The 26,625-nt window shown below is 33.8% G+C and overlaps 1 protein-coding gene across 1 annotated transcript; it reads left to right on the forward strand.

The window, feature by feature from the left end:
- Nucleotides 1–812: 812 nt before the first annotated feature.
- On the forward strand, nucleotides 813–26,254 carry LOC148597404 (uncharacterized; the record flags this gene model as incomplete). Its single annotated transcript, XM_088563028.1, has 17 exons — nucleotides 813–958; nucleotides 1,691–1,752; nucleotides 4,089–4,165; nucleotides 4,941–5,012; nucleotides 7,286–7,403; nucleotides 7,934–8,037; nucleotides 8,905–8,976; nucleotides 11,261–11,507; nucleotides 14,899–14,984; nucleotides 15,872–15,943; nucleotides 18,567–18,666; nucleotides 20,059–20,153; nucleotides 21,320–21,391; nucleotides 22,163–22,289; nucleotides 22,878–22,951; nucleotides 24,091–24,162; nucleotides 26,126–26,254. Coding segments are annotated over 17 exons (1,680 nt in total), but the record flags the coding sequence as incomplete, so codon positions are not given.
- Between the last annotated feature and the right edge of the window lie 371 nt (nucleotides 26,255–26,625).

Below are 26,625 nucleotides of genomic sequence, written 5' to 3' on the forward strand. Positions count from 1 at the left end.
ATCGTCTCATTTTTGTTTGTGGAATTTTAATTTCGTTCCACCAGTATCTATTTAAATTGACAATGTAAATTTACCTCCTTAAATTGAATGAGAATCGATTAAAAAGACTTAAATATTTTATAACGTTAAAAAACTATAATATGATCGTTACCAGTTCGGCGGGTGTTTCTAGAAAAGCAGCGGACGCTTACCCTACCGATGCACCTGGTCCATGCTCCCAGTTTTTAGTGGAGTCCGAGTTGCTCATTTGCTTTTGTTACTTTGTATGTATGATTTTAGTTACTTTATTTTCTTTGTTGTGTATGTCTGTTTTCCATGTCTGGTCTTTGTCCCTGGATTACATTCCTTTGATTACCGCTATAACCTTGGTTCCCTTGATTACTCTCTAATAAAAACAGAGCATTACTCGGTGTGATGACACAAACATATTTTACCATTAGAGAAGGATTACAGACAGCAATTTACTCGTTGTTCTTATTCATCTTTCCATAGGTTCGTCAAGATTGACATAAAGCCACCGGGGATCAAACAGTTCAGGTATCTAACTACTGATATCATTTAAAATATGGGCAAGTATTATTTCAAGTCTAAAATACAATATAAATGCTTAATTAAGCCACATTAAAAACACTTTGTCGATAAATTGTAATAGCGAAATGTCAATTTTATAACGTTTTATTTGGTGGAAAACGCATACACAAAATAACACAAAAAAACATATTTGGAATAACCCCCTAAATAAAAAAAAATGTATGTTTGATCACAAGCACATTCCCTAGAATATACAGTTGCAATTTGGCCTTACCTATTGATTCACTGAACAAATTCAGATAAAGTTATGTTACAATAACGATATTTCATTGTCATTATGCAAAAACAAGATAAAATTCTTATCTTCACACTGGAGAGTACTGAATAATCTCTTGCCTGTTCGGAATATTACTCTACACACGTTTTCGTAATGTATTAATTCATTTGTAAATATATAGATTTGTCATGTCACGGGTTTCTGTGGTTCCTTAAAGGGTATGTTTAGCTCTCCCTATTCTTACCAACAGTTTCTGGTGGAGTCTGTGTAGCGTATATATGTTATGTACGATAGTTTTTTTTATGGTTTAGAGGTTTGTGCATCACTGGTGCTATATTATTTTCGACTAAACTTGCATGTGCGTAAAAAGAGTATTTCGTGAAAGCCTATTTTCAATTCAATTCGAATGCCAAAGAGTATACTAAAATACTGTGAAACTAACTTAACCACTTAAACAAACCCTGAATAATCGGACCGCCTTTCTAAATCAAACACCGTTTGAAAGTGCTTTATATCAATTTTAACCTGGATCATTCGATGAGCTATATACACCGAACCAAGTATAAAGTAAGAAAAAAAAACAAAACAAAAAAAAAAAAACAAAACAAAAAAAAAAAAACGGTTCGGTTCAGACAGAGTTTAGTTTTACATATCGTTAATATAATTATTTCTAATGTTGTTTTTGAAAATGAGTAGTTATTGCATGTCAATGGTTTTATGTTCATTAGCCAGTTTGTTTACTACAGTTTCTGAATGTAAGTTTAGATTTTTTCTAAATTTTATATGGTTTACAGTCATTGTATCTTCAACATCAAACAAAACCCTTTGTCACAAACACGAATGCTAAAACTGTCAATGATAAACATTTGTCTTCTCTTTCAGGCTGGATAGACTACTTTTATTTCCTATTTGCTATTGCTTATTAATACAAAATGTTGCTTCATGTAAGTTTAGTTTCTGTTTAAAACAAAATTAATTCCTTTAACCCTTTTAATTCACCTTGTCCATGCAAACAGGTTTCATTGGAATCTTGGTTGCTCATATACTTTGTTTGGATAAATGTATTATTGTAGGTATTAAATGTTCTTTTTTGTGTGTGTCTATTTCCTGGTCTGTCATTGTCCCTGGATTGTCTTCCCTCTGATTAACGCTCTAAACGTGGTTTCTTTGATTTCTCTCAAACTTTCGTATTTCTTTGAACCTCCTTAAGGTAGCGTATTCGTCTCAAATACAGGTAGCCTTGGATTCGATCCCAGAACGAGGCATGCCAAAGACTTTTAAATTATTGTGGTACCATTGTTATTTGTGCGGTACGGATATTTCGGGTATCGAGGGTGGTATGAAATTACGAGATAAAAAATGCAACGAAAACTTTTCTCTGTGGGTGAATAACATCTCAGACAGTAACACTTTTGATCAATATAAAATCGTTCACATGTTATTGCAGAAGACAGCCATATCAAACGATCCACATCCTATCAACGCTTAACTGCTGGATGAATTTACAATCAAAATCTGAAAAGCTACCGTAGTGACAGTAGTGGAATAATTCAAGTTTGACAAAATAACAAAAATATGATCTCAACCCATGTAACAAAGACAGCCTACATACACAATGTAACAAACTAAATGAAATAGATTCCATGGATACAAATAAATAAAAGAATAAATTTATAAATAAAAATATAAAAAAATGAAGATTAAAAAAAAACAAGACGACATACAAAAAACTTAACTGCTAGAAAAAAAAACCAGGAGTGACACTAGATATTCCGGAAGGGTAAAGAATATCCTGTACCGCTAGCGGCACCTGTCATATTGCTTAGTGAGAATAATCCATTGTTTATTAGCACTCATGAACCTTAAGGCTACCCACGTTTGTGTAATTTCAGTGTAAACTAAATATATCATGATGTTTGATTTTCTCCGCTTTTCCGTCTATTAACGGATGTTGTAAAAATTTCATTCGTTATATTTTATATATTGGTTTTATCTTTTTTTGTTAAACGTAAACAAAACAATGGTTTAAAATTAAATGTAATTTAATATATTGTTTTTATTTAAAAAAAATGGACTTGCCGGGACTTTTAATTTACTTATAAACAGGGAAATGAAATTGAGAGTAATAATATCCCAACGGATGTGTCATCAACGTAACTTTCTTTCGTTAATAAAATTTCTTCTGTCTCAAATGTCAGTGTTTTGAAAACAGCAAAATTCTAACAAATTTTTTTCCTCCTAAATTCCAGTAAGAAATGTTTGAATTTGGTGATATTTATACTGAAACACCACAAATTCAAGGACCCAACAAAATCTGTTTCTCCAAAACAAAATGAAGCCTCAGTATTAGTCAATATTTCTCCATTAAAAACGCAGCATATCGAATATCGGAGTCAGAATAATATGTCCGGTTGGATCGGGTGACATGTTAACCTTTGGATCGTTGCCTCTATGAGATAGTAGTTAAGAAGCACTCCAGCTAAGGATCATGCACAATGTGATTCATGGGTAAAAAGCCCACATATTTTTATTTTTGATATTTTGTTTGAAATGTCATAGTAAACAGAAATTAACCTGTGGTTTTTCATATAACCTGTGCACTTAGGAGATAAAAATTATATAGAATGCACTGTAGATCTCAAAATTAAGGGAAATAACTCTGTAAATGACGCTGGAATACAATAGAATCTACTAGAATTTCAATGTTGATTATCTCCTAAGAGCAGGCAGATTTGAATGAATAATTACACATTTCATAGTATAGACCCATAAAACAACTTAATTACAAAAATAAAAATATGTAGCCTTTTTTGGAGTATATCACATTTTTTCAGATTTTGCATGATTCCTACAAAGACAGCTACTTAAAAACAAAACAATCAAAATTATTGTGCAAAGCAGGGTCCGTTTGATTGTGAATACATTCTCTTTTTAGTCATCGCGATAGGATAATAAATCAGATGTTACTGTTCAAACTACCTCAGTGTTCAATGGAAGGTTTCATAAGAACAATTTGTTAAAAGAAGTATTGAATTTCATTAGTTTCATAATTATGAAATAAAATTGAAATCAATGATAAGAAGTGGGAGGTTTATCGCACTATAAAATTATGCTTTACCCAATATTTCCGTCAGAAATGGCTCTACCAATTCCTGACCATTGTGGTGGTTTCCAACATTGCTATTTTTGTATGGACATTTCCTTGTGACAATTTCTTATTTTGTTTTTTTTGGTTTGGTATTTTCATTTATAACCACCCCTGATATAAAACCTGTTTCAGATCGTTACTGTTTTGAATGCTTAGACAGCTCCAATTTAGCATCATGTACACATGTCGTGATATGCGGAGATCATGAAGTAAGTATGTGTAAATCAATGAAATTTATCTTAGAGTAGGTATTTTTAATGAATACGCAATGCTATTTACAAACTTTGCTTGAGAGGCAGCTTTTTTAACCAATAAAAAATACATCTTATATAACATCTGTATGTCTATATTGCAATATATCGAATACAACTGACAGGAACGGAAGAGGTCTAAAAACAGTGGCCCTTTTCACAAAAAATTACGAGTAAAATTAGTCGTAAGTTATGACGTCACAACACTTTAATTTACTATGACGTCATAACTTACGACTAATTTTACACTTACAATCTTTTGTGAAAAGGACCACAGAACTTAAAGAACACATTTTATTTGAAATGTATCAGAGAATTCCAATGTTATTTTGCAATGATATCGTTGTTTGAAAGAGTAAAAATAAAAATTATTAATTATAATTATTTATTATAATAAAAAAGATCAATAATAAAAAACAGACAATCAAAACAAAAAAACATAAAATAAACAAAATAAGAATAAACATTTAAGGCACAAATACAATGAACCAAGCTTCTAGCGAAAACCAAAAGAATGTAATCCAAGACAAAGACCAATCATAAAAAAACTGACAATCACAACAAAAAACATAAAATAACCAAAATACGAATGAACATTTAAGGCACAAATACAAATTTACGAAATATTAATGTATGACTTGTTATAAAACAATGAATTGATATCTTTCTTATATTAGATATTGTCGGTTCTAATATGCGAGTATTTATCTTTTCAAATATTTGTTTTTTGTAGGAATGCTTCTTAGAAAAAGTAATTGCTTCAGATGGGACAACGTTCTTTAAACAGGGTTGTCGAGATAGACAGGTACCACTATTGCTAAACAATGAATAACAAAAATATACTTATGTTAGCTCACCTGGCCATGGGCCATGTAAGCTATTGACATCACTTGGCGTCCTTCATCGTCGTTAACAATTTTTCAAAACTATTCTCCTCTGAAACTACTGGACCAATAAGAACCAAACTTGGCGTGAATGTTCCTTGGGTTTCGTGCTTAGACCTACACTTAGAAATCGATGGTAAAGGAAAACTATTGACCAAACTTTACGACAAACGTGATGACTTTTCATTCAGAATTGTTAACTTTCCTTTCATCTGTGGCAACATCCCTTCGGCTCCTGCGTATGGAGTGTTCATATAACAACTCATACGTTATGCCAGAGCTTACTGGGACTACGTAGACTTTTTGTATCGCGCTAGAACTCTAACAAATAGGCTTCTGGAACAGGGTTATGTTGCTACAAGATTAAAGTCATCACTACAGAAGTTTTATGGTCGTCATCATGAACTCGTGGATCGTTATGGTGTATCCATCAGCACCATGAAAACAGGTTTATTCAACGGGTCATAGTTTTCCTTTCCTCGTTTGTCTACCCCGCACTTGACTTTTGATGAGCAACTCGGCGGATGTTTCTAGAAAAGCAGAGGACGCTTACCCTACCGGTGCACCTGGTCCATGCTCCCAGTTTTTAGTGGAGTCCGAGTTGCTCATTTACTTTTGTTACTTTGTATGTATGACTTTAGTTACTTTATGTTCTTTGTTGTGTATATCTGTTTTCCATGTTTGGTCTTTGTGCCGGGATTACATTCTTTTGATTACCGCTATAACCTTGGTTCCCTTGATTACACTTTTAGAACTGATGTGGGTTTTTTAAATCGTTGAAAAATGTGGCCGCCGTTACTTAAAAAGAACATAGGAGTCAGGCTGTAGTTTTTCGCATATCCCTCGAAAACCGTTAGGTTTAGCCAAATTCTGACTGGATAAAAGTGTTCAGCATGATAAAATCTATCTGTGAGAAAATATTCTTGTAAATTTATGAAGCCGTCTTAAAGTCATTGCCCTTTTTTGATGTTTGTTTGCTATCTTTAATGTTATTTTTTTCAAAAATCTTCTCCTCTGATATTACATGACCAATTGCAACCAAACTTGGTATGAATTTTTTTGGGGTCTCGTGCATAGAACTAATGTTGGGATTTTTGATCCGTCGAAAAACATGGCTGTTGTTACTAAAATAGTACAAAGACTTTGTTAGGTTTAGCAAAATTATTTCTACAGCTGAAATGACCCTTATTATAAGACCTCCAAAGTCTTCAGAGATCAAAGTTATCAGGCGACTTCTTGTAAGAGTTATTGCCCTTGAAAGATGAAAAATTGTAATTTTTTTTTACAGTTTTCAGCCAATGTCTTGAAACTATAACAGACAGAAAGAAGCTTTCTATCGCTGAAATGATCCTCATGATAGTCCTACCAAAGTCTTCTTGAGTCAAAATTGTTGGACAACTCCTTGATAAATTTATTACCCTTGGAAGACAAACTTAAACAATGTGAGCGATTCAGGCTCCTGTGAGCCTGTTGTTTTAATGGCGGAAAGGTTTCCATCCATAGTTATATTTGTATCTTACGTACAAGTACAGACAGCATTTATGACTTTCCTTTTGAAATTTGCAATGATTCGTCAAAACGTAATGAATCTGTAATGACTGCAGTTACATTTAAGATAATTAGTCCTCTTTCATATTTACGGAAGCTTTCAAAGGGACGTAACCCACCAACACACGACAACCTGGTTGACGGTCTCAATTGGAAAAGAAAGAACTGTAAACATTTTTATTAGTAACTTAACTATTTTCAGTTTGGTAAGCACTTAAATGATTTGAAATAATTTATGTAAAGTATTCAAATCATTTCCGCAGCTCCAAAAATCAAATATTTAATTTTAAAGTATACTGTTGTCCATTGCTCCAGTAAGACAGCAAACCAGTATGTCGAATTGTAGAGGTTCTTGCTTAAAATTAAAATAAAATAACAAAGAAATAAAACAGAAAAAAAAAACGAAACAAAACAAAACAAACAAACAAACACACACACAAAAAAAAAAAGAAGTGGGCAAAACGGAAAAGGTATGTTGAGTATGTACTTTGAGTATGTCACAATGTATGTAGAGATTGACTCTTTATATGAAGTAGAAAACAACAGACGGAAACCTTAAAATCCAGACATTTTAATACAGAAAAATCAAGTGAAATCTGAAAGCAACGAAACTTAAAAACAAACAAGTTTTTTTTCTTTATGGTAGGAATGTAGTAACCGGAACTTTTACAATAGTGGGTTAGGGAAGAAGAGAAGTGACACAACAACATGCAGTCACTGCTGTGATACAGATTTTTGTAATTACAAAGGATGTGGAGAAACAGGTATGGAATCAATCACTCTACAGCGATATTTGTTTGTTAAACACGTATTATCAAAACAAGATGGGTAAAGAACAGAAAATGGTTATGAGATAAGAAACCGAAATGCAACAAATTTAATGTTCGATTAGTCGTCGTATGTACGGACACAAATTAAACGGTCGTTTAACGGAATAGTTACAAAAAGTGACAATCATGCAAAACTTGTATAACTAGAAGAAATTAGTAGTACAATTTTGTTTTTCTTTGAGGTTTTTGATCGTTAAGACACAAATCGCATTTACATTTTTAGAACAGTACTACAAATCCTGACTAATGAATTCATTGACATATTCAGAGGCTCTTAAAAAACTTTTCAATTTGGGCTTTTCCGATTAAATATCATAGCAAGTATCCTTAAATAACAAAAAAAAAAATAATTGGAGTTAAGCAATATAAGTTTATATCCATCCACAAGACTGTGACGTCAAAGTGAGTAAACAAAGCGCCCGTTATTTCTTGGCAATTGTGTTCAAGTATTTTTATTTTTTAAGGGATAGCTGACATTCATTACCAGCATTTATGCCTTGATTGTGGTAACAGTCTTATATCTGGCGGTAATATATGTCATAGAGTTTCCCTTTGTCGTAATGGAAACGTAAGTTATTGTTAACTTACTTCCGCTATTTTTGCGGTTAACAAATAAGCTAAAGGTAATATCTACTTCTGTCAGTTTTCCTTGTTTTGTCTTTGTCCCTGGATTCCTTTCTTTTGATTTCTACTAGAACACTGGTTCCCTTGATTCCTCTATATTGTCCTTTAACACTATGAACTGCAACTTTTTTTTAAATCGCGATAAAAGATAGTCAATTTACAAATTCCGCAAATATTAGTATGACTATGAATATTCCGCTATTTTCATTCTACAACAAAAATTATCCATTCAATTATGAATACTATAATATTACATTATATAAATGAGCAGATATTATATTGAAATAGTGAAATATGTTCTAATGAGGAATAATATCAGTTCATATACGTTCAAATTATTTTTTATTTTGTATTTTTATACATACCGCCTGTATTTTAATTCAGTAAAAACCGAAAAGCAATAAAAAATATGGACATTTTATATTTGAGATTATTCGTTATAAAAATTATACAGAAGAAATATCTATAGGGACAATTACGTACTTTTCAACAAAGCTAAATTAACAGGCCCTTTACTTACATTTTGTGTTTAATCTAGTACAATATTAACATAATTAAATATTAAAATGTAGAGGTATTTGTTATTATTTAACTTTGGGTTATTTCCCCTACATTACTACGCATCACATAAGATAAGGCTACAGCAATGGTACTTCAATGGACGATCCAACATGCACAAAAACACAAATAGAATAACACAAAAAGAATAGACCATAAAATACAAAAGAATTAAAAAAATACAAATAGAAAAAAACCAACAACACAAACCATTGAATTTGTAAAAAAATCATGTTTATTTTTATAATTACAGACTTGCAGTATTACTAAACATCATGATCTTAATACGCAACTGGGGTATAAATTCGGTTGTATGCCAGACTCTGTAAGTTTCTCAGTGTTCCATTGTTTACGAAAAAAATTAAGAAATAAAATAACATCCTGTTTCAAACACTATAATTGATTTTAAGGAAATTCTAAGGCCGTCTCTATCTCTTCTCACTCTCTCTCTCTTGCCCCGTGCAGGTCCGGGAGTTAAAAGAATAGGCCTGCAGCAGCACTAAGCTTGTCGTAAAAGGCGACTAAATAGTGCTCAGAACCCTAGCCGGGGGCTAGGGCGCTCTGCCCAGAGAGCAAATGGGAATGTGTGCCTCAGGTGGTGGAATGGGGTACCCCTGGCGTTTTAAATGCTGGGGTTGTCAGGCTACAATACGGAAAACCTGACCGCAAACCATAGTGGTGCACCGTATTGGGAAAGATGCCACGTTCCTCGCACGTTAAAGAACCCTACTGTGGTATTTTCCCGGAGTAGGAACCATACGGCTCCGCCACAGGACCCTACCCACCTCTCCCTATTTCCAGTGGCAATCTAAAAATTGTCCTTGTGTCCCATCCCTTTTTCATTTCATCATTTCATGTTCATTTTGTCATCAATTCCATGTTCATCGTCTGAATATAGCTGAACTATTGCTGCTCCGACGTTAAACCCCAACAAACAGACAAACAAACAAACAAACTCTCTCTCTCTCTCTCTCTCTCTCTCTCTATATATATATATATATACACAACGTCTCATAATGTGACGACTCTATTCGCTACACAGCTCCATCGGATCAAATTGATACAGGGAAGATAACGTAAATTTATATAAGGGTCTGAAAAATTCCCAACGATGTTAGAACTGTGAAATTTGCGAAGCAAATTTTTGGTTGTTCCCTCCGCGGGACTCGAACTTGCACCGCTGTGACATCTATGGCAACACCGCCTGCGCTGTCCAGCACCCTAGACCACTCGGCCAGTTAGGCTTTATAAAAATATAGCTTTCGCTGGCCGGGTCATTCCTCCTCTTAGGATTATTCTAAGGCTGTAATTAAGTACACAATATATGGTAGTACGGGACAGTTCATCTATGTGTTATTGTGTAGGATAGAGGATCAAATTAATGATGCATGTCAAAACAAATCAATATTATACAACGTCTCCGAATGTGACGACTCTGTTCGCTACATTGCTCCATCGGATCAAATTGATACAGGGAAGAAAACGTAAACTTATAGAAGGGTCTGAAAAATTCCCAACGATGTTAGCACTGTCAAATTTGCGAAGCAAATTTTTGGTCGTTCCCTCCGCGGGACTCGAACTCGAATAACACCTAGATGAACTGTCCCGTACTACCATACATCGTGTACTAAGTTACAGCCCTAGATTAATCCTACGAGGAGGAATGACCCGGCCAACGAAAGCTATATTTTTTATATAGCCTAGCTGACCGAGTGGTTTAGGGCGCTGGACTTAGTGCAGGCGGTGTTGCCATAGATGTCACAGCGGTACAAGTTCGAGTCCCGCGGAGGGAACGACCAAAAATTTGCTTCGCAAATTTGACAGTTCTAACATCGTTGGGAATTTTTCAGACCCTTCTATAAGTTTACGTTATCTTCCCTGTATCAATTTGATCCGATGGAGCAGTGTAGCGAACAGAGTCGTCATATTCTGAGACGTTATATATCATCTGAAGCGATATCAAGGGACACAAAGTGGAATTTACTATGAAACGAACCTGAACAATCTCTACACATTCATATTGTAGCTACAGGTTAATATATCTCTTCAATTAGTAGCGAAAGCTTACGGTATGTAGCATACTAGGAGAGTAATATTCAGTGAGTTATGTCTATATTTTGCCATTAGAAAAAAAAAATAGATCATTCGTCTTACGTTTCTACTGAAATCTATTGGGCGTGACATTAACAGTGTAATGGATATTTCTGGACTACCCTACAGAAGCACCCAGTCAAGGTCTGCTTGTGGTGTCCGTGGCTTCTCATCTATCTGATGTTTGGCCTGTTTCCCTTGAGTTTCTGTTTATTTTGGAGGCATTGTATGAATATTAAAATATAATGTTCAGCGGAGGAATGCAATGCTAGTATGTGATTATTGCATTAGGAGCGCTTAATATTTTGTTAAACAGCTTATTGTGTAAACGATGACATCACGAATTTGACATTTTAATTGCACATATACATTGAAGAATTTGACCCATCTTTGTTTTGGTTGTATCTTGAGTAAATATTAAAATGTGATATATCATTTATAGCCCTGTTTAAAACCATCATCTTTTTTTTCGTAATTTTGATATCACATTCGCATTTGTCATCTTATTTCACTTTAAGGAGTGTTCTGATATGACAAACCTAGAACCGTGTAACAGGTGCTGTAAAGGTCCATTCTGTAACTATAAATGTTCCTCCGGATCAACCACGGCTGGCTGGAACGCTATTCAGACAAGAACAACTCCTACAACATTAGGCTGGTTTACATTTTCACGTAATACTCCGGGAATAACTATGATTCAGACACCATCACCAACAATTACACCTACGAAATCATCTGTCACGTCACTATGGCAACAACTACACGGTATGTTTCATTATATGATGAATAGTTAAAAAAACGCATTTATCTTCATTCAGTGCTATAATAGTATTTCTAAGCCCTATGTCCGTAGATTTGTGCCCCGTGCAGGTCCGGGTGTTAAAAGAATAGGCCTGCAGCAGCGCTAAGCTTGTCGTATAAGGCGACTAAATAGTGATTAGAAACTTAGCCGGGGGCTAGGCGCTCTGCCCACAGAGCAACTGGGATGTGTGCCCCAGGCGGTGGAATGGAGTACCCCTGGCGTGTTACATGCTGGGGTTGTCAGGCTATAATACGGAAAACCTGACCGCAAACCATAGTGGTGCACCGTGTTGGGAAAGATGCCACGTTCCTCGCACGTTAAAGAACTCTGCTGTGGTATTCGATAGGAGTAGGAACCTTTGCGCTCCGCCACAGGAGGCTAAATTGCCTGACCTTACCCATCCCCCCTTTTTTCAGTGGCAATCAAAATTTGTCGACCCTATTATCCTTGTGACCCATCCTTTTTTTTTTCATTTCATGTTCATTTTATCATCCATTTCATGTTCATTGTCTGAATATAGCTGAAATATTGCTGCTCGGACGTTAAACCCCAACAACCAACAAACCGTAGATTTGTTATATAACACACACACACACACACACACACACACACATACTCCCTGAATCTGTCTGTCAACTTTCAACTTCACCACACAGCGAACTTTTCTTTAAGTAAAAATTGAAGCAAACCAAGCAATTTTAGTAATAAATAATTTTCATATTATATGTGATCTAAATTAATACTTTTCTATATAGTTACTAAAAATAGTGTTAAAATTATAATAACACCTTATTTGAGTAATTTCAATTTCCTGAAAACAGTAATAGATAGTTAGAATCAATTGATGAAATGATGTTATGATAAAGCATTAAACAATCTCCAGTAGGAAGAAATGTTAGGATAACTTCTTGGTAGCGTTATTTAATGTTGAAATATGAACAAGGTGAATAATTCAAGCACATTTGAGCCTTTTTGTTTAGATAGTACTTGGAGTTTAATGTATCTGCTTTGTCCTGAAATTAACTTTCCAATTTTTGTTTTTATTTTGCCGAAATAGAGAATAGAAAAAATAACTAATTGGTTGAAAACTTACATATGCACCAGCATATAATCTAAATACAAAATAGTAAATAATCACTAAAAGGTCTTTAACAAGTGTGAACACACCCTTAAGTAAGCTCTAAAAGGGTTCTATACTACATAAAATATTAATCATCGAATGTTAGCTGCGTTATGTATTTCGATAAGTCACATGTAAAATAAATTCTGCAATTGCACTCTCAGATTAACTCCCGCCAAAACATCAATTAACTCCCGCCAAAACATCAATTAACAGTCTTCTAAACTTTAATTGACGTCACAACAAATGATAAAAAGGGATTATTAATTAGCTATTGGTTATAGTGAATAAGTAAAATATAATGAGTCACGCCAAGAACGACAAAATGTACCCAGTGCATGGACCAAGTTCATTGTACTCGTTAAATCTTGGCGTTTTTCGAAGAAAGATAACCTTAGTATATTTTCAGAAAAAAAAAAAAACACCTTGATGATAAAAATTTTCATCTACTTGTATTTAATTTTGATTATGAGCGGTATTTGCACAACGTGTTGCATTTAAGCGTCTGTAAAATTTGCATCCATTTAGAGCAGAATTCTGAATTCAGATGAAAATTCCACCAAGAAAATTACTGTAAATGCTAGCCGGGGGCTAGGCGCTCTGCCCACAGAGCAACTGGGATGTGTGCCCCAGGCGGTGGAATGGAGTACCCCTGGCGTGTTACATGCTGGGGTTGTCAGGCTATAATACGGAAAACCTGACCGCAAACCATAGTGGTGCACCGTGTTGGGAAAGATGCCACGTTCCTCGCACGTTAAAGAACTCTGCTGTGGTATTCGATAGGAGTAGGAACCTTTGCGCTCCGCCACAGGAGGCTAAATTGCCTGACCTTACCCATCCCCCCTTTTTTCAGTGGCAATCAAAATTTGTCGACCCTATTATCCTTGTGACCCATCCTTTCTTTTTTTCATTTCATGTTCATTTTATCATCCATTTCATGTTCATTGTCTGAATATAGCTGAAATATTGCTGCTCGGACGTTAAACCCCAACAACCAACAAACCGTAGATTTGTTATATAACACACACACACACACACACACACACACACATACTCCCTGAATCTGTCTGTCAACTTTCAACTTCACCACACAGCGAACTTTTCTTTAAGTAAAAATTGAAGCAAACCAAGCAATTTTAGTAATAAATAATTTTCATATTATATGTGATCTAAATTAATACTTTTCTATATAGTTACTAAAAATAGTGTTAAAATTATAATAACACCTTATTTGATTAATTTCAATTTCCTGAAAACAGTAATAGATAGTTAGAATCAATTGATGAAATGATGTTATGATAAAGCATTAAACAATCTCCAGTAGGAAGAAATGTTAGGATAACTTCTTGGTAGCGTTATTTAATGTTGAAATATGAACAAGGTGAATAATTCAAGCACATTTGAGCCTTTTTGTTTAGATAGTACTTGGAGTTTAATGTATCTGCTTTGTCCTGAAATTAACTTTCCAATTTTTGTTTTTATTTTGCCGAAATAGAGAATAGAAAAAATAACTAATTGGTTGAAAACTTACATATGCACCAGCATATAATCTAAATACAAAATAGTAAATAATCACTAAAAGGTCTTTAACAAGTGTGAACACACCCTTAAGTAAGCTCTAAAAGGGTTCTATACTACATAAAATATTAATCATCGAATGTTAGCTGCGTTATGTATTTCGATAAGTCACATGTAAAATAAATTCTGCAATTGCACTCTCAGATTAACTCCCGCCAAAACATCAATTAACTCCCGCCAAAACATCAATTAACAGTCTTCTAAACTTTAATTGACGTCACAACAAATGATAAAAAGGGATTATTAATTAGCTATTGGTTATAGTGAATAAGTAAAATATAATGAGTCACGCCAAGAACGACAAAATGTACCCAGTGCATGGACCAAGTTCATTGTACTCGTTAAATCTTGGCGTTTTTCGAAGAAAGATAACCTTAGTATATTTTCAGAAAAAAAACCACCTTGATGATAAAAATTTTCATCTACTTGTATTTAATTTTGATTATGAGCGGTATTTGCACAACGTGTTGCATTTAAGCGTCTGTAAAATTTGCATCCATTTAGAGCAGAATTCTGAATTCAGATGAAAATTCCACCAAGAAAATTACTGTAAATGCTAGATCTGCTGAAAAAGGTTACTCTGCTAGAGTAGATGCGGTATAAAAGAGGAATATTTTTAAAAACTATCGGATAGTCTAAAGTCTGTTTTTTTTTAGATAGGAATTCAACATTTTGTTATTCCTGCAATGGGGTATCCTCCTCTTCAGACTGCACAGATATTACACATTGCGGTTCGCATGAGGTAAATACCTAAAAATTTTCAGTAATGGGAGTGACTAAAGAAATGATGACAATGATTTCATACGAATGCAACATAATTCACTGTAACTTTATTGAGAGCGCAGGCCAAGGTAAAAAAAAAAGCAACCTTAGCAGGTAAAAGAGGGACACCGAGAAAAGAGAGCAGATTATAAATCCGATTAAAAATGAAAGGGTACTCGCATCCTCTCAAAACTGCCTGAAAGGAGCACTTTTTAAATGGCTAAGTGAGTTTTCAAAGATTATAAATTCCTTGTTTATTAACAACTAATGGTCATACAAAATTTACAGAACTGATAACATCTATGCAGTAGTAAAAAGCAAAGGTCAAAAGGAACGTCCGTATAACACATGGCAATAACAGGTTAAAATTTAGAAAGTTGGAACTATCGCTATGATACCGACTTGGTACAATCATTTAAAAATGAAAGTAGGGTTTAAAAAGGTTTTATAGCGCGCCAAACCATCCGGTTTCCGACTACCAAGTTATAGTTCCTTAAAAAATATGTGTATTTATGTCTGTTCATATGTCTGAAAAATATAAATGTTTTGATTGGAAGTCACAACCAACTGTAACCTCAACCATTTATGTATTTGTAGAGTGTTGTAACGTTTTTGCCAAAATCATTGCAAAAAACTGAAAGAAAGATTTTTTTTAAATAAAAATATTAGTCTAACCATATCATAACATGTCATTTGATACTATTTAAAAAAAATAAAACACGAATTTAAATACGCAATGATATGGATATGCGGGATTTATTCAAATTTAAAAAAGAAATAGTTCACAAACACTTTGGTTGCTTTCACACTTTGTCTTCACTAGAACTGTCATGAATAAAAGATGTTATTTAATTTTTATTTTTTAAGCAATGCTACATACAGAGCGCTGTCACCTCAGACGGTCATTTGGTTATTTCTAGCAGCTGTTCCCCAAAATCAGTAAGCGATTTTATTTATTTGTAATATAAATTCAAAGTTGTCTTTTACACATATTTACTAATGATACATAACGTAATGATACATCAACATATGTTTGTTATAGTTTCAATAGAAAAAAATCAAACATCTCTCTAATGAGGGGCAAGTACATCTAAAATTGCAGAAATAAAGCAAGGGTTATTACTGGTTTAGCCATTTGCCAACAGTATCGATTTAAGAAGCAAAAAGAACAAATCAAAATTAACAAAACATATATATCATATGTAAAATCTTAGTAGACTACATGAAGAACATAAATATCAACACTTTAAAATTTAGAATTGTTAGAGACCTCATTTTTGTACCAGCATGAATCATTCTTAATAGCAAAAGATAATTTGATCGTGTTAACGAAAGAGTTTGGTCAGCCGATTTAAAGAAAGACTAGTCAGATAGATGCTAAATATATCGATACTTACACAAAAAGGAACCATCTATTCATGATATATATATAGTAGTCAAGGAAAGAAATGATCTGCAATGCCAAACAAATGAAATACCTATAGGATTTGATATCAAATATTAAGTGTAAGTGCTGGTAAGAATCGGACAAAATGAGAAAAATCAGAAACATGCATGCCAAACCCTACCGATCTGACAATGTAATATCACCCAAGTTCTCTTTCTTTATTTGAAAAACCCTACCTTGGTGAGCAAATGGAAAAGTAACATTCCGATTTTTATCGTATCCGTTTCGGAACATTTTAAAAGAAATATGTTGCTACAGAAATAATCTGTTAAAGAAGCTGTAAATTGAAAAATATATAAATATTAAATTAGCAAAGGACATTTAACTTTGTACACTTTTTCATTTGTATATTTAGAAAATATCGGCAGTTTTGGAGTCGAGACAAAAAATGTCGTAAAAAGCTTGGTAGGGATCCGTTGTAGGCCATAGAGTGTATTGTCTCTTTTCAAAACCGATTGGGGAATTATGTCGGCAGCATATGGACCATCACTTTTATGCTGTTGACACCAAGGTGTACCTCACCATTGAACCGCGAAAGACCTGGACTGATATACCGAGTAGAATCGAAGGGTGTTTGGCCGATATAAGTGACTGTATGAGATCGAACCTCTTACAACTTAATGAGAATAAAATCGAGTTGATAGTTCTTGCGCCTAAACATCGAGTGAAGGATTTTGCCCGCTGTAAACTTTCATTCGATGGAACTGTTGTCAGTGACGTACCGTGTGTGAAAAATCTCGGCGTATTTTTTGACCAATCTCTTACAATGGAAAAACAAGTTAGTGCTATTTCAAAGTCTTGTTTTCGCCAGATCAGAAAAAATTGGATGCATCTATATCACCGACGATGCATGCAAAACTATCGTCAACTTGCTAATTACATCCCGTTTAGATTATGGAAATGCGTTGTTGTATGGACTTACTTCTCTGAATAAGCTACAGAGACTGCAAAATACGTCAGCACGCTTAATATCAAGAACTAAGAAAACGAATCACCTACTCTCGTCGATTTATATTGGCTTCCAGTGAACTACCGCTTTCAATATAAGATCTTATTGTACGTTCATAAATCACTCTACGGTAGTGCTCCTGTATATTTGCAAGAAGTAGTAAGTGCATACCAGCCGGTCTGTTCCTTACGATCTGAGGACAGTTGTACCTTCAACGTTATGACCTGACGTCTACCAAATGACCTGATAAATGCGCCATCACTTTTACGTTTTAAGCGGAATGTTAAAACTCATCTTTTTGGACTTGCATATGACTATTCATTGTTTTAGGTTTTACTGACTATTTATTGACCATATGATTCTTATGTTGTAATCTGATATTCAATAGATACTCTATATTTTTAAGTCTTTTCATTTTCAAATAAATGATATTGCTTTTTTTTCATGCAGATAGACTTTTTGCATGCATTTCCTAGATTTTTAATAATGCGTTCCATGCATTTTTAGACAGCAATTTTATGTAATGCTAATTATTATAGCTTTTTCTTTGTTTTTAATTTCATATAAAATATCTTAGTACAACTAGAACATTTTCTAAAATTTTAATTTTTATTATGATTTTTATTATTTTAAAATTGGTTTATCGAAACATTTTACTTTCTACTAAATTTATTTTAACGAAACTTTACATATTAATTTACATATTTTATATAGCTTGTACTTGTAATTCATTATTATTATTGTTTATGAAAAAAGCCTATGTTAATATTATATACAGTGTGTATGTATGATGGTGTGTGTATGTGTGTGTGTTTTTTCTGCGTGGGTTGGTGTGTGTTTTTGTGCGTTGTGTATACTCGCATGCATGTTGTGTAATAGCGGTTAGTGGGTAAACGCGTACATGTGTTCGTGAGTGTGTAATGTTGAGCGCTTAGTGTAATATTTGTGTTAGATAAGCGCTATATAAGAACTTTGTAATAAAATAATAATAAATACTTGAATTTATGCTCTACAGAAAATCTCTAGCGTCACTTTGTGTATTGTCGACTTCACAGGCGATTTGACGTTACGTTGAAATTTTCCGATAATTCTTAGTATCATGGCATTAAACTGGGATAGACGGTTTCAAACAGTAAACCATAAAGTCGATAAATTTTGTTTTACAGGTATGTTACCCTGTGCAACCTTCAAATAGTCATGACACAGTTATTTGTCACGAGTGCTGTGAAGGAGATTTCTGTAATAGCCGAGGATGTGGACAGCAAGGTATACATCAATGCAATGTGCATTACTCTAACGCGTACTTGGTTTGGTTTTTATAAATGTATTACCCCAGAAAAATCTAGGACTAGTTAAGGAGGTAGACCTGGGGTAAGGGACATTACTCTTGAAATCAATGATATGTTTGTACCATATTTTATTTCATCAAAGCCTATCAAGCTTCCATTTGAAACAGAATGAAATCAGTTAAAGTCAATATAATGTCAATTAAATTACTACATTTGGTATATTTGATGGGGGACAAAATTCTAGATCCCGTCAAAAACTCTGAAATTGAAAATGCAATAAGTTTGTACAAAAGAATTTTGTTTAGAACGCAAATAACCGTCAGAGGATTAATAAATTAGAAACACTTTGACTGAATCAATCTACTGATTTCTTCTTTTCGCGAGCAGTATTGTCGAGAGCAACAGGAAAATTTTGAAAATAAATAGTCATTCATGGAGTACATATTGAACAGAGAGTTGGACGGAAGGAGACATAGTAGAAAAAATCTAATGATCCAAACAAAAATGTAATTCAAAGTGTATTTGGTGGTGGGGTGGGGGTTATCGTATTTGTTGTGTAATGTCATATTTTGTGTAGTTTTACCAATCTTACACCAAAGATTCAAAACACACACACACACACATACGCACCGATAATGACTAAAGATTACTTTTTTGAAAATTGTTCTATTGAAGCTTCAGATTACCTTAAATTTGAGCTGACATTTGTCCATATTGAATTTAGACACAATATGAATTTCGCAAAAGGTAAAATTTTCAGTATTGAAACATTGAAAGATAAAATCTGTAAAGACTGGTATACATTGTAATTTCCGTTCAGTTAAAGATGAATTTCATTTTGTTTCTGCAGTGTAAGAAATATGTTGAAATTAAGAGAAAGTTTTTAATAAATATTTACTTCAAGGAAAAACTCACATTTTTATCGAGAACGATAAAAGTTTCATGTATAAAGTAAAATTGGACGTATTGGCTTTGTATAGTTTCATTAATTCAGAAATAAATCACGGAAACACAATTTTATCAACGTTATACCACGGGCTGGCCATTGATATTGCATTGCTGTACCCCGAGCGATAGCGAGTGATTAAATAACATCAATGGCGAGACCGTTGTAAAACAATCATAACATGGACTTTCATTGATTTATTTCGATTATAATATGATTGGTTTCTTCATTTTCTTGAGTGGACGCAGACTATGTGTTGCACGAAATGTTGGTCATTTGTTTATTACTTTTTTTTACCATGGTTGTGGTCTAAAGATCATTGAAGCGCGTCATATTAATAAATATTCATTATGTACCATCCATTAATTTTAATTCTTACAATTAAAAACAATATTATTCGAAGGACTTTCAATCCTGTTGTAGTACCATCAACATACGAATCTCGGTTTTGCATGTCATGTCAAGGAGTCCACAAGCCAGAGGATTGTAAAAAGATAGTTCGATGTTCTACAGACGAGGCACGTATAATCAACTTATTGTTTAATGTTTAGTGATATTTTGTTTATGTAATAGTCGTTGTAGGAAATTATGAATTAATTGCAATATATCAAAATGATCACTGATTTTAAATATATTAGCCTCAATCGTTTTATTAATGGAATGAACAGTGATTATTTATATGAAGCCTTCCAGTGAAACATTTTAGTTGCACGATGATAATTGTGTTTGCAAAATCAAAGATTTGTTCCTATCAGTGCATTCTGCCGATTTTATTCTTTCAACTAGATGGTACGACTATATGAAACCCTTAGAAAGTAGACTTAAGGTAAGGGGCATAACAAGCCTATCAAGCTTTCAATTGAAATAGAATGAAATCGATCCATGTTACTTTGATGCTTGTATGATATTGATGTCAAATACTGAATACAAACGTTCCAATGATTTGTTATAGAATTGTGTCCCTTACCCTAGGTCTTCTTCCTTAAGTTCTTCTCGATAGAATGGAGCATACCTACGAACAAAACCTGTGGTCTTTCGGTCAACTTATTACCTCCTGTATGATTCTTAGGTGGACAAAATAATCAAAAACAAAGGAAAAAGAAAATCAAGTTTATCACAAACATGTTCAAAGTTGCATTTTGTCATGCGTAATGGATGAATAACATATTAAGATACTTTAGTAGCAATGTCAGTTTTTCAAAACTCTTCGTCCATTCCATTGAAAAAACAACAAAATGGCACCTTAAGCCTTCACCAAAGATCGGATTAGTATTACAAAAATCTCCCCCATAAAAGTATCTTTGTAACTAAATATTTAGCACAAAATCTGTGAGCGATGGCTCAGCAGTAATATCCTGCTTTCAATCCTTATATAAGGAAAATAATCGAAGTCCTTGTTGACGAATTGTTATCGAAAATGAATCCAACTGTATGGCATATCTAAAGAAAGATGTTTTTAAAACATTCAAGCCGCTGTGATGGATAGTTTCTGCGATAAAGTGCGACGGAACAATTTGTTACGGACGGACTCCGTAAGATAAAACAGTATACCTCGTCTCCTTCGGAGCGTAGTATAGTTATTTCAAAATAGTTTTTCTATGAATCAACGAGATCCTAAGTAACTTTTATATATTCTTTTCGCATATTTAAGAATGTGTTCATTATATCGACTGCTTTTTTCTAGCTGTGTATGATCAAAGGCGCAAAAGATTTGAATGGAGAAAATACAATAGATATGGGATGTATAACAAAAGATGTATGTTCTTCTGCAATTAATTTTTAATTTTACACCATAAACATTAGTTAACTGTAAGCTTATGAAGGATCAGGCAGTGGGTTAATCGTGGTAGGGAAAAAACTGTGAAATATGACTATTTTTACCATTTAAATAATCGAAAAAGACAAGATTTTCTATACCATTTTGTAAATTGAGGTAAGATTCATTGAAATGCACTGGAAAATTAAGCATTTAAAGAGCAGATAACTCTGAAAAACCTCATTGTTCTTACATTCCATTGAAAAATTTCTGAACAAATACAGTGATGCAAAGATCAAATAATAGTTTTTTTTCAAATAGAGGAATCATTGAGTAAAATATTATTGTCAGATAGATGGGGTTTGGACTCGCATGTTCTTGATTTGTCCCATGTTGCCTGATTCTTACAAAAACTAACACTTGAGTAGTGGAAATCATTCTTTTTACGGCTATTATGAATACATGTATATTTTGGGAAGTCAACAAAATATTTACGTTTATTTAGAGCTTTACTATTCATTATTGTGCTTTCGTATGATGTTTTGAAATCATGAATGAGAGGAAGTCAAATTAATTAAGAAACATAAATTAAATGTCTTTATTACAACTGCTTCCTTTGTATTCACTTGATTTGTGTTAATAACAAATTACGGATAGTTCTTAAAGTTAAGCTCCATGAAAAAAAAGCTTAGTGTCTGTATGATACATTATGTACATTTACGGCTTTAACATGACAAAGTATCTCATGTGTTGATAACTGTTCTGATTTAGACTTGTCCTGGCATACAGAACCAACAATGTTCTGGTTGCTGTAAGGGTGCTTACTGCAATAAAGACTGCAAAACACTCGAACAGCTGAAAATGATTCAAGCTACCACAACCACAGTAGGATATAGCAGTAAGTAGCAGATCACTCATCTACATACATATCTGATTTGCTTCATCTCTTTTAAATCCGGATTTTACAGTTATGATTCCTATTTTTCTGTTTATTTACTTCCGATTATGTCACTTTTCTATTTTTGCTGACCTCGCAAGACCAGGTCTGATATTCACTCCATCCCAAAATAACACTAATTCAACAAATTCGCCGTTTGCCGAGTAAAACTCTTTTGAAAAGCTTTTTTTATTATTCTGTTGAAATTGTTTTTATGATGATATTAAAATTTTCAAATACAAGAGTTGATACAAGTTTTCATATATTAAAAACCATTAACAACTGTTTCTTTTACAAAATGTGCATATGTTTTTTTATGCTGCCAAAGTAAGTATTTTTTTTTACATGGAAAGTTAATTATTTTATTTGATTTAAAACCTTAAAGTCTGAAATATTGTCAGATTCTGTGGCCCTTTTCACAAAAATCGTAAGAGTAAAATTATTCGTAAGTTATGACGTCACAATAGTTTATTTACTATGACGTCATAACTTACGACTAATATTACACTTACGATTTTTTGTGAAAAGGACTACTGTTTTATGTTTCAGTTCGATGCATAGGGTGTCTCTATGTTAGACATATCAGTGAATGTCATTTCCACACGACTTGTCAATCAGGAGAGGTAAATATCAGATACAGTACCTGAACCGATTGGTGCAACAAAACTTGCGATCGGTCATCGATCCGTCAAACCGATCCCTTTAACTGGTGGTCGCATCACATGACCACAGAGCCGTCAATGTATTTTACGGAATTTTTTTGTTTTCTTTGTCAATTTAAAACATATTTGCATGATGTTATGTATTTAAACATCAATTTATACTTTTATTTTTAACAGATCTTACGCCATTTAACGTAATAAAACTGCAATCAGATCGATCATCGGTCATCGATCCGTCAGCGATCAATCAACCAACGGTCATCAATCCGTCAAATCGTTGCGTGGATCGGTTCAAGGACTGTAATATATACACATTACTTGCATTTTTGTTGTGTAATATGGTTCCTCTAATATCCAACATGAATGGAAATATCCAACCAAGCAGTAGTGAAGGACTATAAATAGCAGTTTCTAACACCAAATTTAAACATGCACATTTTGTCAGAAAACAACCAAATAACCCGAATATCCAACATGTACGGTATATGTCATATCCCGACGACAAAATGTACGGTATATGTCATATAAATAGTATCCAAGGGCAAAAAAGGTTAGTTTCAGAAGTTTCAATGTATTGTTATGGCAATTAAGAATCAGGCAGTGGTCGAAAAATGGTGTGAAAAAATCTTGAAAGATTAATGTGACTATTTTCACCATCTGAATCATTTTGGTAATTTGAGTTTTAATTTCATTGAAATTTACTGCAAATAAACTTATCAAGGGAGATACATAAACTCTGTCAAAAACCTCAATTTTTCTAATATTCTTTGGGAAAAATTCTGAGCACATCCAGTGATGCAGGGATCAATTAATGACATTTTCATACAGGGAAAGCATTATTGAGTGAAACTATGGTGTAATATTATTGGGGTTTGAAATACATGAATCTGATTTTCCCTTTTTGCTGGTTCTTACAAAAAATTACTTTTCGCCAAAATATGGTGGTATCATCATTCGTCTAAATCTTAAATACATGTGCGTAAACATCAACTGACATGTATACCGACGTGTTTTCCCTTGTAAAGTGTCTTATATTTTGTTTATCAGGTCAAAATAACAGAATCTTTATTTGAAACTATTTCGTATGTCTCATATTACAGATTTGTCAGCTAAAAGAGTTAACTGGTTCTGATGGAAGAAAGTCGTATCGTCTAGGATGTGCAAAGGAAGAGGTAAGGTAACGAAAGGTTTAAAGTTAAACAGTTTATAGTTTTGTTTGCATATCGCTGCCTAAATAGTATAAGTGTTAACTTCTAAATCTCTTCACCGGTTAACACTTTAATTCTTTGACCGTTATTTTGTCGGTGTTCAATGGCAGTTACCTTTGATAAGTTGTATTTTGAAGGTTTGTGTATTGTTTAGCTTCTTTTGTTGTGTTTTTGATTCAATATTGTGCATATTTTATAGTTTAATATATCGTTTTCATACCTACATTGGAAATTTACCATGCATGTGCGGTCCTTTTCACAAATAAAATCTTAAGTGTAAAATTAGTCGTAAGTTATGTTGTCATAATAGAGTTAAGTATTGTGACGTCACAACTGACGACTAATTTTACTCTTCCGATTTTGTGTGAAAAGGGCTGCTTGTCTTGATGGAAACTTGAAAACTTAATGTTACATGCACAAAACAAACACATTCTGCTATACCCTTGTAAGGAACTGCTTGATAAACATTATTATCATAATCATGATTAGTTAAACTCAATTACAAAACTCATAATAATGTCGCATAATCAGCAATACGGCGGTGGATTTTTTTGCATGGCAGATGTTTTCTTACTGATCTACAATCTAACTGTACTTGCGGGTTGAAAAAAAATATAAGATAGTAGACATTTGACAACTAATGCCAAAGAATTGTCTTTTCCATCAAAATACATTTTTGGTTGCTGTCTACGCAGTTCGGAAGGATTTTTGTTCATTTGAAGCCCCCGTTTTATCATTTTTCTATGTTAATGTTTATTTGTAGTTTCTAAGACGTCGCTCATTGGACACTTCCGTTAATATTTGCAATTTAAGGTCCTTAACTGCAATAAAATATAATGTACAGCAAATATCAGTCTCATCCGACTTGAACTGTGATACAGTCACCATTTCAAACAAAATGTCATTGATCGGAGCAGGGTAATGTTGCTACAAGATTGGAGTCATCACTACAGATGTTTTATGGTCGTCATCATGAACACGCGGGTCGTTACAATGTATCCATCTTCGCCGTGAAAATTGATTTGCTCAAAGTGTCATAATTTTCCTTTCCTCTTTTGTCTTCCTCGGACTTTTGACTTGAGCAACTCAGCCATCGGGTATTTCTAGAAAAGCAGACGACGCTTAACCTACCGGTGCACCAGGTCCATGCTCCCAGTTTCTAGTGAAGTCCGTTTGTTTGTTTGTTTGTCGGGGTTTAACGTCCGAGCAGCAATATTTCAGCTATATTCAGACTATGAACATGAAATGGATGATAAAATGAACATGAAATGATAAAAAAAAGATAGGTCACAAGGACAACAGGGTCGACAAATTTTGATTGCCACTAGAAAAAGGGGGGATGGGTAAGGTCGGGCAATTTAGCCTCCTGTGGCGGAGCGCAAAGGTTCCTACTCCTATCGAATACCACAGCAGGGTTCTTTAACGTGCGAGGAACGTGGCATCTTTCCCAACACGGTGCACCACTATGGTTTGCGGTCAGGTTTTCCGTATTATAGCCTGACAACCCCAGCATGTAACATGCCAGGGGTACCCCATTCCACCACCTGGGGCACACATCCCAGTTGCTCTGTGGACAGAGCGCCTAACCCCCGGCTAGGTTTCTGAGCACTATTAAGTCGCCTTTTACGACAAGCTTAGCGCTGCTGCAGGCCTATTCTTTTAAACACCCGGACCTGCACGGGGATAGTGAAGTCCGAGTTGCTCATTTACTTTTGTTACTTTGTATGTATGATTTTAGTTACTTAATGTTCTTTGTTGTGTCTGTCTGTTTTCCATGTCTAGTCTTTGTCCTTGGATAACATTATTTTGATTTTCGCCAGAATCGTGGTTCTCTTTGATTTATTCTTCCAAATTTGTATAATGTACAATGTACAACGTGTATGAATATGAAGGTTATTTTTGATCTTATATAATTTTCTTCTTATAGACATGTTGGCAGACAGAACCACACTCCAGGGTTGGATGCTGTAACTTTAATGATTGTAACAGGAATATTAACATCCTTCCATAGATAAAGAAGTTATTATCAATACAAATATATGGGATTCGTGTTAAATATGTGTTAGTTAATATAACTTACTTTCATACTTTGCAAAATTCGCATCTGAAACTCTTGAATGATATCAACTTCCCATTTACACCAAATAACGACCACTTGCCTTTTTTCTTACAGAGAAATTTCCATTCTCCATAGAAAACCAATCACATACTTTATAACGTTATCATAACACTACCAACTTAAATTATATAGTTTTTGATCTTCAATATTTAAATACATATTTAATAAAAAATTTCAAAAACAACATTATTCTAGAAACGACAATATTTTAGTACCAAAAATTAGACAACGGAAATTCGTTGAAAGACATATATTCAAATGAATAAGAAATCACCACAAGTCATACAAATTGTAAAACTTCAAATGTC

This window comes from Perna viridis, chromosome 15, assembly GCF_037379345.1.
Source record: "Perna viridis isolate PV_CMFRI_1.1 ecotype Kerala chromosome 15, ASM3737934v1, whole genome shotgun sequence".
Classification (NCBI taxonomy): Eukaryota; Metazoa; Mollusca; class Bivalvia; order Mytilida; family Mytilidae; genus Perna; species Perna viridis.